The 14932-nt window shown below is 38.8% G+C and overlaps 1 protein-coding gene across 1 annotated transcript in view; it reads left to right on the plus strand.

Moving 5' to 3' along the window:
- Positions 1-10888, plus strand: part of LOC150065633 (zinc finger CCHC domain-containing protein 7-like) — a 47005-nt gene extending 36117 nt beyond the window's left edge. The window contains exons 6-8 of the mRNA XM_090329375.1: positions 2944-3039; positions 7459-7576; positions 9631-10888. Of these exons, the coding sequence (XP_090185501.1) occupies positions 2944-3039; positions 7459-7576; positions 9631-10067 (651 nt within the window). The 3' untranslated portion in view covers positions 10068-10888. The remainder of the gene's footprint in view (positions 1-2943; positions 3040-7458; positions 7577-9630) is intronic.
- The last annotated feature ends 4044 nt before the right edge of the window (positions 10889-14932 follow it).

A 14932-nucleotide genomic window follows, 5' to 3' on the forward strand; every position in this document is an offset into this window, starting at 1 on the left:
AAAACTAAAGGCATACTCCAAGGCAGAAGTATTGAGTCAAGATTTTTATTTCTCACATTTTAAATAGCTTGAAGATTTTTGTTAGATTATTGTATGAAAACTTGTCCACTGGAAATCATTATTGAATTTTCAGTACTGTATTCTAATACAGAAATGTTCTCTAATTAGGTAAGATCTAGGCTGATTTCATTCCTATTAAGTCCTAGAACATGGTAGTTTATTAAAATGAGAGCATGTAGATAGTGCTTGTCGTGTCATTTACTAATTAATTATTGTGAAACAGTTTAGAATTTCGTAGCACAATATAAATACTCATGCTATTTTTATTAGTTATAATGGAAGTTTTTAAATAGTGACATTATTCAGATGATTGAGCATCCAACTGTTTACACTTCAGAAAGAGGCAAAACTGAACAGTAGGGCTATATTTACGATTGCTTTCAAAATAAAATAATGTGTCAACATGAAACCTGCCTTCAGGATTGATTAAGAAGGATCTCTGGCCTAGGGGTAGAGTGCTTGCCAGCATGCACAAAGACCCGGGTTCGATTCTTCAATGCCATATACATAGAAAAAAACAAAAGTGGTACACTGCGGTTCAAGTGGTAGAGCTCTAGCCTTGAAAAAGTCCAAGGACAGTGCTCAGGCCCTGAGCTCAAGCCTAGGTCTGGCAAAAAAAAAAAAAAAAAAAAAAAGGATCTCTGTTACTCTTTTTACTAATTCCTTTCTGATAGGTACCACACTCTCACTGTGAAGTAGAAGAGGCACTAAGGAAGTTAGTAATTTACTCAACCTTTTTAAAATGTGTCATAGCAAGATTTTATAGGTTTCCCTAAGGACATAAAAAAGTAGTTCCTTCAGGTGCAGTAGCTAAAATTTATTCGATGTTTGCTGTGGGCGTACGTTTTACATATACATTAATATGTATCCTTCCTTATTCATTATATCTAATTTGTACTTTATGCTCAGCTGTGTTCCAGGAAATAGAATATGACAGTAAACAAAAGCAGGTAATCCCTGGCTTCACAAAATGTACTTTCTTCGTGCCTGGTGGGAAGGGCTGAGGTGGATAGCTAAAACAAGTAAAATATTTAATGTGTCAGATATGAAAAGAGCTATGGAGATTGTTAAATTTTTTCTGGCTTTTTGTTTGAGGGATTAGTTGGTTGGAGAGGCTCAGAGGGAAGAGACAGAAAGTACCATGAGGAGAGCGCTAGCAGTTTTAAATAGGTTTGCCAAAAAGGCCTTACTTCGATGAGTGTTGAGCCAAGACTTGAAGGAGCTAAAGAGTTGTTTTTAGGAGAACAGTGATCCAGGCAGATGGAACTACTGAGGCTAAAGTGTACTCAAAGTTTATTTAGAATATTCAGAGAACAGCAAAAAAGTTAGTGGCATGTTGGGACATGCTCCAGAGCATATAGCAAAGTCAGACAGGTGGAAGAGGAAAATGTAAGACTGTAAGTGCTCAGTCTTTCTTGATAATTAGGTGAAGCTATTAGAGGAGCAATATGTCCTCATATATATGCTGGGAAGATCACCTTGTTCTGAAAATAATCCAGAGACACCAGTTATAAAGTTCCTGTAGTCATCCAAATGAGAGGTAAATACTCTAGGGAGTAGTAGTAGGGTGAAAAGAAATAGATGTGTCTTAGAGATCTGGCAAGCTTTGCTCATGGGTTGGATATGAGAAATGCCTCTTGTGAGAGTGAAGCACCCTTTTAGGCTTGTCTGTGAAGATGATTCAGAAATGGCATCCTGACAGCTCTGACCAAATCAATGATTTAATCTATTGATGCTTTACATCTGAAAAAACTATGGAGAGGTGTAGAACTGTGGAAAATAGGGGCCTGGCTGGAGAAAGTAAGTTGCTGGAGGCATGTCCTTGACTGTATCATCTTATAACTGCTTGGTTCTGTTTCCTGCTCATGATGACATAAGCTACTGCTCCATGTTCTTGCTGCCAAGATGGACTGAAACCTCTAGAATTACAAGCAAAATAAAATTTTTCTTCTTTCAATACTTGCTATCAGGCATTTGATTACAGTGACAAGCAAAATAACATCTCCAGTTATCCATTTTAGGAAGTGAGAGGTTCAACTAAGTTGTTTAAAGATTTTCATTGCCTATTAATTATTTCCCTAAGTCAAGAAAAGAAACGCAGCTCGTCAGTCACAGTGGCTCACATCTGTAATCCTAGCTACTCAGTAGGCTGAGATCTGAGGATCAAGGTTCAAAGCCAGCCCAGGCACAAAAGGACCTGGGACTCCATTTTTGTGTGTATGTGTGCCAGTCCTGGGCTTGGGCTCAGGGCCTGAGCTTTGTCCTTGAGTTTTCTCAAGGCTAAAGCTCTACCACTTGAGCCATAGCACCACTTCCAGCTTTTTGCTATGTGGTACCAAGGAATTGAACCTAGGTCTTCATGCATGCTAGGCAAGCACTCTTACCACTAGGCCAAACTCCTGGCACTGTGGTAATTATTTCTTTCCTTGTTCTTCTCTTCAAATTTGTATACAGCCTTCATTTTTCACCCTGCTGCCATCTGTATTCTTGGGACTTCTCTATTAGTTCCAGATTCTCAAAATATGGTTATCAATGTCTAGTTATTATTCTTGTAATAGATTATTTCTCAGTCTTGATATCTTCAGGCCATTCTGCCATATCTGGCATTAAAGATCAATCAGATCATCCTGTTTGAAAATACTCTCTTAAGGACTAAGTCTGTGTCCTCCTTGTGTCCACATCCTTGAGCCCTCCCTGCTCTGTTCCTTTTATAAACTCTTCTGCTTATTCCTTCAATGTTACTGGCTCTTTCCTCTGTCTACTACCACTCCACACTAAAAGGAGCACTATTTCTAAGGATACCTAAAAAGAACTGTTTGGAAAGTACAAGGTTTTAATTTTCTGCTGAAATTTGTTAAAGCCACACAAATATTTATGTTACAGACCAAACCTGGACCACCAAAAAAGCCGAAGACCCCTTCTGGACAATCAGCCTTAGTTTATTGCTATAACTGTGCACAGAACGGCCATTTTGGACATGTAAGTTCGAGCGGCATATGAACATAAAGAATTATGTTGTCAGTGAGTGATTGCTGAAAGATGAATTCAAAAATAATGTAACTTCTGAATGTTTTCCTGGTTACACATTAAAATTCAGAAGCAAAATTTAACGTATTTTTTTTTTACTAATTCTCCTGTCTTTTGCAGAGTAACTTTCAAAGCAGTAAACACTAATGGTTTTAAATGCACATGAAAAAAAGCAGCTTATAAAATCAATCAGACAAATACTTGTCATCATCAAGAACACAGTAATGGTTCTCATGTGATCATATCATTTCTTGAACACAGACACATTAAGTTTTAGATTTTCTATTAGTTCTCCAGTTTTCCATGGTACCATATTAATATTCAGTTAAGCTTTACCACTCACATGCAATCTCTGATCTTCAGTAGTAGAAAGTTAGGTGTGGCATATCACTAACTCACCTGCCTACAAGTGCCCATACTCCCAACCAACATATTCCCAGGCTCAACCTGAAGGACTCAACTGTAGTCTAGACTACAGTATCAGAGCAAAAAGAAACTGTTGGCTATGAGATGGGCATGAGTCCCCTAGCCAGTTGCCACATTAGGAGTAAGCAGGAATAACTCATGCAGAGACAAGACACAGTTAAGAATAGGCTCAGAACCCACAGAATATGAACATCTTAATACAGAGAAGGAAAGGCAGTGGTGCAAGAATTAGAAAATCCTTACGGAAAAATGGTTCCATTTTCCATGCAGGCATCTCATATTATTGCCTAGAATCCATAATAAACTAATAAAATCAGTTTCCATGATAGGGTGCAGAAAGCACAGAGACTATAGAGTCCTCAAAGTGTACAGAGGGATGAGCAATATAATGGGTGGAGTGGGAGAAGGAGTATTACAGCAACTTTTTGAGCTCCATCAGTGACATTTTACTAATACAGACCTTAGGAGCCCTACAGATGTGGGGAGAAGAAAAAGTACTACACAAAGCCCACCAACAGATCAGATTTCTCTTCCATTTTCAGGCAGCAAGAACTGTTGGGGTAAAGGGTAGGATTTAATACCTAAAATGAGGCTCTGTTCCTCAGTTCTAATTTTTTGTTGTTGTTGTTGTGTTTTTTTTTTTTTTAAAGACAGGATCTTGCTATGTAGCCCAGGCTGGCCTGGAACTCGCCATCCTCCTGCCTCAGCCTCCCAAGTGCTGGGATTACAGGCGTGTGCCACCACTCCCAGCTCTCAGTTCTAATTTTTTCTACGCTACTGACTTAACCAGGTGATTTGAACTACTCATTTTTTTTCCTCTGGTCCTCAAGTCTATCTCCCAAGCAAAGAAGTTGTATAGCACTGAGATTTGAATGCTGTCTCTAATGTGATCAAACCCATCGTATGTTGAGATCCTATGGGATACTCAACTTGCTTCTGTAGAACTCACATTGACAGCTTAACTAGAGATTTCTTTTACAGAATTGTAATCTCTAGATCTTTTAAGTACTCTGCACTCATCCTGGTTACTAACATTCAGAACTTGCCAAGACCTTTTACAGGACATACTCATATACTCACATAATTAATCCACTGCCACACAAATCAGAGATGGTACAATCTATGCTTGCTTGCCCCTTCACAGCAAAAGGGTATAATTTTAGCATTTGTTTGTTCAAGTGAACACAAATAGAGTAGGATGCTTGCTGCTAATATAGGAATATGTTTTAAAGCATTTGGAATTTATATTGAAGTCTAGATTTAGGTAATTTACAAAAAGCATAGACAGAGTATTTTAGATTAACCAACGCTAAAAAGATGGGGGGGGGGAAGAGACGAGTTATGTGACCATTGCAGAATAGTAAGTAAATTGTATCACTATCAATTGTCTGTGTTAATGGAGAGGACCAACAATATGGATAATCAAAATACAATTTACACATAACTTTGGAAACATTTTAGTTACTACATAGCTCTGTGTTTTTATATTTGTCTCAGCTCTACAGGATCCAAATAAGACTACGCAGATCATTAAGTGTGTCTGAGGACCTCTTCCCTTCATGTTTAGAAATTCAGCCCTGCAGATTGATTCTTTATGTGAAAGATAGGACATTGCCCTGCCTAAATTCTCCTCATTCTCTAGCTAGAGAGACACTGCAAAGAGACTACTTCAGGAGAATGGGAAAGGATGAGTGGGAGCTGAGAGTAGTAAAAGCTTCTGTTGGTATGGGTATTGGCTGTCTATACCAGGATTTCTGGTACCTTTTTATAATCATAATTTGCTACTATTATTGTAGGGTTAGAGTTCTTACTAAAGAACTCTAGTACCCCTAAGTACTAGAGTCCTGCTAATACTACTAGACTACTTGTGACAACCTTCATGTGTTTTGTTACTAATTAATAGACTTTCATGTGTATTATGGTTACAATCTTAGACCTAAGTCTTTCATGATTATCCTTTTTTCCTGGGAATGGGAATTTACTTCACTACAGATAATGGCTTTGCGAAAATTTCTTAGCTGGGCCCTGGTGACTCACACCTGTAATCCTAGCTACTCAGGAGGCTGAGATCTGAGGATTATGGCTTGAAGCCAGCCGGAGCAAATACAGGAAAGTCTTATCTCCCAATTAACCACCGTAAACTGGAAGTGGCCTAAACTGGAAGTGGCCAGAAGTAGTGTGCTGGGTAAAAGTTACAGAATGCTAGCCTTGAGCAAAAAGAGCTTGGGGACTGCCCGAGCCCTAAGTTCATGGCCCATGAAGCAAAAACATTTCTTTATGTTGCCCTATAAGCTTGCCTTATAACCTGTAAGATCCCAAATAGCCCAGAATGATATAGAAAGTTACAAAATCTAAAGATGGCTGAAGGAAGGAAATAGAAAGGGTAAAAGACCAAACTAGGAAATAGAAAACTAAGTAGCATCTCAAAACCAAAAGCTAGTTCTTTGAAAACTCTTGATACTAAAAGCAGAAGTCAATTAAGGTAAACTGTTACTATACAATATCAATGGTAAATGCAGACTTTCATTACTTTCTATTCTTAAGAATATATTTGGAATGACTCATGGTTTTCTTTTTTTTTTTCTTTTGTTGATTTTGTTTTTGTTTTTTGTTTTCAGGACTGGGGATTGAACTCAAGGTCTTGCACTTGCTAGGCAAGTGCTCTAATACTTGAGCCATGCCCCCAGTCCTTTTGCTTTTAGTTTGTTCTTTTCAGATAGAGTATCATGCTAACTTTGCCTTGGCTGGCCTCGAACCGCGATCCTCCTGCCTCCGCCTCCTGAGTAGCTGAGACCACAGGCATGTGCCAGCATATTCGGCTTGTTTTTAAGATAGGGTCTTGTCAACTTTGCCTGGGCTGGCCTCAAAACGTGATCTACTTATCTCCACTTCCTGAGTAATTGGGATTGTAGGCGTGTGCCACCATGCTCAGCCCTGATTCGTGATTTTCTTAACTACAAATGGAGGATATAAAATGTATGTCTACCAGCTTAGTCAGATACCTTAGAAATACATGTCTCTTATATAAAGTCAAAGTTAGGAAGTAATCAGCTAAATTCTGTGTGGATATTTCCCATACTTTCTAAAAGGTCTGTAATTTTTTTTCTTCAGTAAAGATGGAAGAATAAAAAATTGAGTTCAAAAGGGATTTTTTTTTTGTTCAGAAAAAATGTTTCAGAAATTCTGCTTAAACAGATATGTGTAGTGTGTCGTGATAAAAGCCTACCATGAGGGGAATGACTTGGGCCAAAGCATGTGAATTTGGGAACTATCGGGCATGGGAAGACCAGAGTCATGAGAGTAGGGGAGTTGCAAGTCAAAGCAGTGATCTTAACAGTAAGGAAGATGGAAGACAAGCAGAGAGGAATTTCTTGTGGGTTGTCTCAGAACTACCTGAGTAATTTGAAAGCAGACAACCCTTTACCACACCACTCTTCACTACAAACTCATTACTCAAGTGAACAGTGAATGTTGAGTTAATATAAGTTTGCAAACCACTTGTGTCTAAATAAAATAGGAAAGAGCTAGTAAGAATTTACACCTACATCCAGAGAGACAGGAAAAGCAGTTGATGGAAGGCTATTAGAAGAGACAGAGAAAGGACAGATTATTAGCACAAGACTGGATATAGTACAGCCTCTAACGGAGGACAAGGTAAGCACAGTCAGTTCCATTCCTCAATGCTCTTAACTCAAACAGAAGGCTGAGAAAAGATGAGTTTCATAGGTAAGAAAGAGAAGAAAACTCAAACCACAACAAGTAGCATAAAAGCAAAATAGGGCTGTTGGTCTGGGTGACCCTAGCATCCAGTAAGTACTAAGTAGGAAATCAGCCACAGTCTGAGGCATCGGTGATGTAGGGCTTGTCTCTAATTAACAGAACCCACAGGAAGATACTCTGAATAGTGCAACTTTGTAACTTTGCAATTTCAAATACAATTTGTAGGAATGTACAGAAAGAAGAATGTTTAACCAGACATTTCCAGCATCTCCGTTCATCTATTTCTATGATGACAAATACGAAATTCGGGAGAGAGAACAGAGAATAAAACGCAAAGCAAAAGGTATGGAGTTAAACTTCACTATCTTTGCCTACTTAAGAGATCATTGGTTAGCTTAGAAAAATATATTTATAAGTACCATAAAAACTATAAAAGTACAAGTCTTGACTTCAAAAATCCTATCATTATCTGTTCATAATGAACAATTTTTTCCAGAGTGAACATTTACAGGAATGTACTGCGATCTGTGGAAGCAGAATGTTAAAGATTCCTTTGGATATTTTCTGTTTGACTAGCAGTTCTTCCCTTCTGTATGTACCTAATACTTTTCTTGCAAAGAAAGTCTTTCCTGGTAGGTAATTGATGGGACTTCCTTCCTAGTGTTTGGTTCTACTGCTCCTAACAAGCAAGGCTCCAGGCCCTCAGCAACTGCAGTGCATTCTGTTGACTTCCTAACATTGTTTTCAGTTTTTTTTCTTTTCTTTTCTTCTTAAATGGGCCTTTAACTCAGAGCCTCCTACTTGCTCAGTTTGTATGCACGGCTGACATTCTTCCACTTTAGCCACACCTGCAACCTGGTGTTTTGCCGGCTGTTTTGGAAATGGAGTGTCCTAAACTTTTCTGTATAGACTACTTTGAACTTCAGTCTTCTGGATCTCAGCCCCCTGAGTAACTGTGATAACAGGTGTAAGTCCCTGGTACCTGGCTCTTTTGCCCTTTTGAAGTTGTCCTTTAAAAAAAAAAAAAAAAAAACCTCTCTGAGTCCTATCAAAATTAAGATACTAATTCTGAGGAAAGTAGAAAAAATACTTAAAGGTCCTGCATAGCTTTATGTGGTAGAGCTCATATAAAATTTATCTCAATTGTAAAGAAATTATAGCACATAAAGATAGTAACTAGGCAACCAAACTAGAAAGAGATTTAAAGAAAATGTATAAAAATGTCATCTCTGAATTAAAGGATTATGACTGTGTTCTCTTATTTTACAGTGAGTATAACTGATTGGAGGTAGGATGCTAGAGGTTGAAATGAGGACCTTACCCTTGCTAAGTACACACTCTACCACTCAAGCTATGTCACCAGCCCTTTTTGCTTTAATTATGTCCTGAACAGTCTTTTATTTGTACCCAAACCAGCCTAGACCATAGGGTTCCTGTCTTATGTTCCCTGTGTAGCTGTGATAGTATACATATGCTAACACACTCAGTTTTTACTAATTGAGACAGGATCTTTCAAACTTTTTGTCCAACCTGGCCTTCAGCTTTGATTATCCTGATCTCTACCTCCCAAGTCACTAGAATTAAAACACCTAGCTGCTCTTTTATAATCTGACAAAAACATTAACTTTTTTTCCTTTTTAAATAGTTTTGTCACCTTCAGCACAGCTGCACTTTAAAGCTCACTATAGTCCACAGGAATCAAAGTATTATGCCAAAAATTTTTATTTGTCACTTCTATATTCTTTCAAGGTTTGGGGAATGGTAGCCTTCATCACTCACTTTAACCTCATCTTTCACCTAGTACTGTCAGAAACTCTGCTGTATAGTATGTCGTGTCATGATGGACTGGAACATTATCTAGCATTAAAACCTGTGAAATACATGCACATACATGTGTGCATACATATGCACATTTCCCAAGTCAACTCAGAAAGGGAAATTTCCTGGCTAGTTTGGTATGTATCTTTCAGTGCTAGGCCAGGCTTTATATTCACAATGTGATAGAAACATCAAATGAAACCATCAAAAGACCATTTTGCACATCTCACTTTGCCTTATCATCAGAGGCTATCACTGGAGGAACCTTGAGATGGTCAGACACTTTTCTTCAGAAACTAAAATGACTGTTCTCACTGTAGTCATCTCTATTATTTTGTAACATCTTTAAATATGTCAAATAAAATGATTATCATTGGTTTTTAGATGTCCCTTTTTAGCAGTCATGGTGCAGCTATTCCATTTTTAGTGAATGATTTTTTTTTACTTCAGCAAGGGCTTTTTAGAATATGAACACACTATTTGTTTAGCTTTCTTTTGTGTTGTTACTTCCACATCTATACAGGTTCAATATGAGCCATCTAACTGCTCAATATGCAAAAACACTTTGATATTTTTCAGAGCTGCAGAAAAATGGAGACTTACCCAGGCAGTTCAAGAGACCATATATGGAAGCAGTGTATAAGAGACCCCCTCATGATAGGAGGAAGAGCCATGAGTCAAGGAAAAGCAGTAGGCGACCTCAAGAAGATAAAGAACGCCAAAAAGAAATGAACAAGAATAGAGAACAGGAGAAGCACCAGAAGGCTGGTGGACATCAGGAAGTGGAAGAGGACTTCCCCAGGGGCCACAAGCCCTACTGTTCCTCCAACAGTTTTAAAACCCAGAAGTCTCACAAGTTCTCCCACCACTCATCACATTACCACAAACTGAGAGAAGACAAGCTTTCCAAAGAGAGTCAGCGGAGCAAGCAAAAGAAAAAAGAGAGATACATGGAAGATGATAGCGATGATAATTTATTTCTTATTAAGCAAAGGAGAAAAAAATCTAAGCTCTGAGACAGTCACTGACCTGGCTTTTCATATTTACTTGATCTCCATGAACACTGCATTCTAACAGTAATTTTTAAAGTTATCTATGATTAATAAGGAGAAGCTTTGGTTATCATTATTCGATTTCGGCCATGCCTAGAATTGCTGAACAGAGCCATAGAAATCTCAGGTCTCTGCCCAACAGGTTACTAAGTAGGAAAAGGAGAAGACAACTTAAACCTCGTTCTAATACCAGTTTTATCCAGAGTCTTTGAGATAGGAAAAAACAGTCTCTCAAGAAAACTTCTTGTAAATATATTGAAAAAATAGTAAAAGCTCATCAAACAGAATTCATCAACAATGTGAGTGGGAAAAATTAAACTCTTGTAAAAAGAGAAATTAATACTGCTAAAAGAAATTCATCATTCTTTTTCAGCATTTTTTGACATTGAAAAGAACAATGACTATAAATCCAAATCCAGTTTTTCTTGCTTCTGAAGCTATTGTGAAAAATCTTCCTTTGAATAGTACATCATTGGCTGATGGTAAAAATAAAGTTGTTGTCTTTGAAAACACCAAGAGGTAGACTTCAGCAAAATGCAGACAAGAAATCTGTCCAAAATTAACACATAAGACAGATTCCCTTAAAAAAAAGAAAAGGTAAAAATGAGACACTTAAAAAATTCAATAACTCTGAGATAGTTTTTACATTTTTACAGCCACTCATCAAGAAGACTATCTCTTAGATAAATATTACCCAACTTTAAAAATTGCCTTTTCATAGATTTTTCTAATTACTACACAGCAATACAGAATTTTTTGTATTTGTGAACCTTTTGTATTTATCAGTGTTAGAATAAAAAGAAATGAAGGTCTGAAACAGAGTGAATAAATGTGTCTTTATGTTAAGAGACAATGAGAAGGTGGTGTCAGAGGACTAGTTAGATTAAACAGTGACTACATTTAGTAGGTCATCATAAACTATTTGTATTTTGCACTTTAGGACAGATATAGACTGCTGTTTATCTGATAGGATCAGTCTGTCACCTTTAGGGAGAGGGAGAATTCTCCCCTTCCCAAATAACCTTAATGTGAATTGTAGGTCCACAGCCAGCCTTTAGCCCACTATCCTCCCTTTTGCTATGTAGCTTTCAGCTGCTTACTGCATGGTTTGCTTACCTTTATATCATCAGCTGAAAGTGGAGTTATTTTGATCCAAAGGTAAGCAACCAGAATCTCTTAGCACTGCTAAAAGTGACAGCCATGAAAAATAGCTTCATAAGAGAGCAGTAAGCCTAGAGATGATTGGCATTGTGCATCAGTGGGACTGAGACATGCCTGGCTTATTATGATATGATGGAACTAGTATTCCTTCTGTTCCTGTACAGATGTTAAATTGCTGTGCAACAGTGGGGAGTTTAAGGTAATTAAGGGTTTAGTGGTTAATGGAGACTTTTATTGGATAAAATAGAAAATTAAATGTCCATGAAGGTTCTGTAAACTTGCTAAGATTGAGAAATAATAAGCATTATTTACTTCTGAGCCCACTTTGATTAGAATCAACCCAGTGGCTCCTTTCATTTGGGGTCCACATTCTTGCTTGGAGTTCTCAGAACAAAGAGAAGCCAGTGTCCTGATATCTTGGTGGAAAACCTAACTTGCATGAACCTTGATATTGGTCATGCTTATAGTTAGCTTTCTTTTCCCCATACAAGGATTACATATTCATTTTAAGGGAAAAACTTGAAAACACAAAAATTATACGTGGTTCTACCATCCAAATTTACAGTTAAAATTCTTAGTGGCTAGTCTTCCAGACATGTGAGCACATGAGCATGCACACCATAATTTATTTAATCAGCCCTCCATCTGAGCAATGTTGGATGTGTCTGATTTTTGTTATTTTAAAAAATCCTATATTAGGGTCCTGGAGTTTGGCTTAGTGGTAGAGTGCTTGCCTAGCATGCACGAAGACCTGGGTTTGATTCCTCGGTACCACATACATAGAAAAAAAAGAACTGGAAATGGTGTTATGGCTCAAGTGGTAGAACTCTAGCCTTGAGAAAGACCAAGGAGAGCTCTCAGGCCCAGAGTTCAAGCCCCAGGAGTGATAAAAAAAAAAAATTCTTTATCAGATCTCCCATTTATTTATCCTTTTGATAAAAGTGGTACTTATGACTCAAAGAGTATGCATATATTCATGAAAGTTTTAATCATATTGCCAAATAAGTTTGCCAAAAAGTCAGAACTTCACAATTATTTGTGCATCCATTTGTCCACTCCCACACAAACATGTCACATTGTCATTGCTTTTTTTACTTTGCCACTCCAGCAGGCAAAGGAACATTACATGTTAGTGATGTTATTCATGATAGGACTAAATGCTTCTAAGAAACATTAGAATTTTGCCAGCCAAAGATCACATGCAGAATATGAAGCCCTTTGATTCTATAATTATCTTAGATCCCTGGTCTCATACATAATTTGCTTGCACAACTAGAAGTCTACTTTTACTGTCCAATGAGATGAGGTCAGAGATGTTGGTAAACATTCTACAGTGTATGAGGTACTATAAACCCAACATGTCAGCTGTGAAGTGCTCATCCATTTCTCTAAAGGAATTTTGTTCAGCTGGAGATGAGTTCAATTGCCTTCCACATCTAACAGGATGCAGCCTTGTCTATCAGGATTGTATCACATTGCCAGTGTGTGAAATCTTGGTTGGACAAGTCCCATTCACCTGAAATAAGGAACACAAGTTTTATGGCATGAAGGCCATTCCAAGGAAGGTCTAATCACGTAGTGAAGACCAGTGGAAACTCCAACTACTTGAGGGGAATTGGGAAGAGGGAGGCCTTAACAGCAGCCTTGGTCTAGGTTGAAATAAGTAAATATATAGACCTATAGGTGTAGGACAGGAAGGAGTGAAGTGAGCCTCCGTGGGGAGAAGTGGAAGAGTTGAGGACTATAGGCAAGATATGAGTGGATATGGATGTCATTGGGGGCAACTGGGAGTGTGACCTAGTGATAAAGTGCTTGCCTAGCATGCATGAGCCCTGGGTTTGATTTCTTGGTACCACATACACAGGAGAGCGGGGAAAAAAGGCCAGAAATGATGCTATGGCCTAGGTTGAGAAAGAACAAGGAAAGTGCCCAGACCCTGAGTTCAAGCCCCAGGATTAGCTGATAGGGAAGGAGGGAAAAAGGAAAGAAGAAGGAGAGAGAGGAAAGAAAGAAAAAGAAAGGTCATTAGGGGGCTAGAAGCATGGTTCAAATAGTAGAGTGTCAATTGAACAAGCATGTGCTCCTGAATTCAAGTGGTGGCTCTGGGGTGGGATAGGGATGAGGAATAGTGATATTAAGTTGTAGGCGCCATCACTAGGACTCAAGTCCAGCTTAGTTCTTGAGTTTTTCCAGTTGGCCTTACCATCCCAAAGATGCATTGCATACCATGCAAAGAGTCCATGATAAGCTAGCTTGCTGTGATTTGAACCAAAGGTTTCATTGCTCTATCCAAAGAACACAATATTACACAACTGCATCTTAATGGTCTACAAATGGCTTTTAAAAATAATAGGAAATGTTCCGAAGAAAATCCAGTAAAGAAGTGAGGTAACGAGGCAAGAAAAGGAAGAAATGCAACTGCAGTCTGGCAGAATGAGAAGAAATGCATCCTGCCAATGAGATCAGTAAGAGAAGAGAGCTGGTCAGATGACACAGAAACCAGCAGAGGGTTCCCTCAAGTCTTCAGCTGAGGACTAGCCAGCAGCCATGTGTGAGGAAACCACAAGTACAGGAAAGTTTCTGGAGTTCACACAGGGCCAAAAATGGCTTCTGTTCTCACCAGAGTAAAAACCCTCATGGTCAGCAAGCACAGACTAGAATACACAGAAGAGTTTTGCCTCATAATTGAAGGGAAATTAGCCCAGATCTAGAGTCTGGCTCTGCTTTACATTTAAAAACAAAATGACAGTACAGTCTAAGGGCAGATTGAGTGGGGTGTGTGTGTGTTGTTTTGTTTTTTACCTGAACTTGGTGGGGGTTTTTTGTTTTGTTTTGTGGGTCATGGGGCTTGAACTCAGCCTGAGTGCTGTCCCTGAGCTCTTCAGCTCAAGGCTACCTCCCTACCACGCCCCGCCCCCCCAGCTCTTCAGCTCAAGGCTGCTCCCCTACCCTTTGAGCCAAGCCCCATTTCCTGTTTTCTAGTTAATTGGAGATAAGAGTCTCAGGTCCTTTTGTGCCTGGGCTGGCTTTGAACCTTGATCCTTAGATCTCAGCCTCCTGAGTAGCTAGGATTACAGGCGTGAGCCACCACGCCCGGATTGTTTTGCTTAATTGTAATCCAAGCTTTGAAGAGCTGAGACAAGAAGATCATGAGTTTCAGGCTATGCTGGGTTACATAGCAAGTCCTTGTCTCCAAAAGGCACATAAAAGCAGCTGCCCTGATGAGTTACCTAAAATAATAAAGCAAAGCCACGTCATTCAGTTTATTCCCCTAAGTCACAAGTAAGGAAATGGAGTTGCATAAGAAAGCAAGAGCTAGTAGCGTTTTTTTTTTTTTACTGCAGAGGCCAGATCCACATAGAACTTGAGTTCACAGCACAGGGTAGTCTACACTGGATTTCCATGAAGCCTAGGACCATTCAACCAAGTCAACTTTTTTTTTGGCAGTACTGGACTTTGAACCCAGGGCCTTTCACATGATATATAGGCACTCAAACCATTTACGCCACTCGACCAGCCAGTCGGCACTTAGACATGTAATTAAGCCTAGTCCAACCTACCATTCAATTGCTTTTTCAGTAGGAAGCAAAAGAGATGCAAATCCCACTTACTTCTGAAGACATACATAGGATACTTGCTATGTGCCAGACATCACACTGAGCTCAAGG

Source organism: Megascapheus bottae, chromosome 3, assembly GCF_031878675.1.
Source record: "Megascapheus bottae isolate mThoBot1 chromosome 3, mThoBot2.hap1, whole genome shotgun sequence".
NCBI lineage: Eukaryota > Metazoa > Chordata > Mammalia > Rodentia > Geomyidae > Megascapheus > Megascapheus bottae.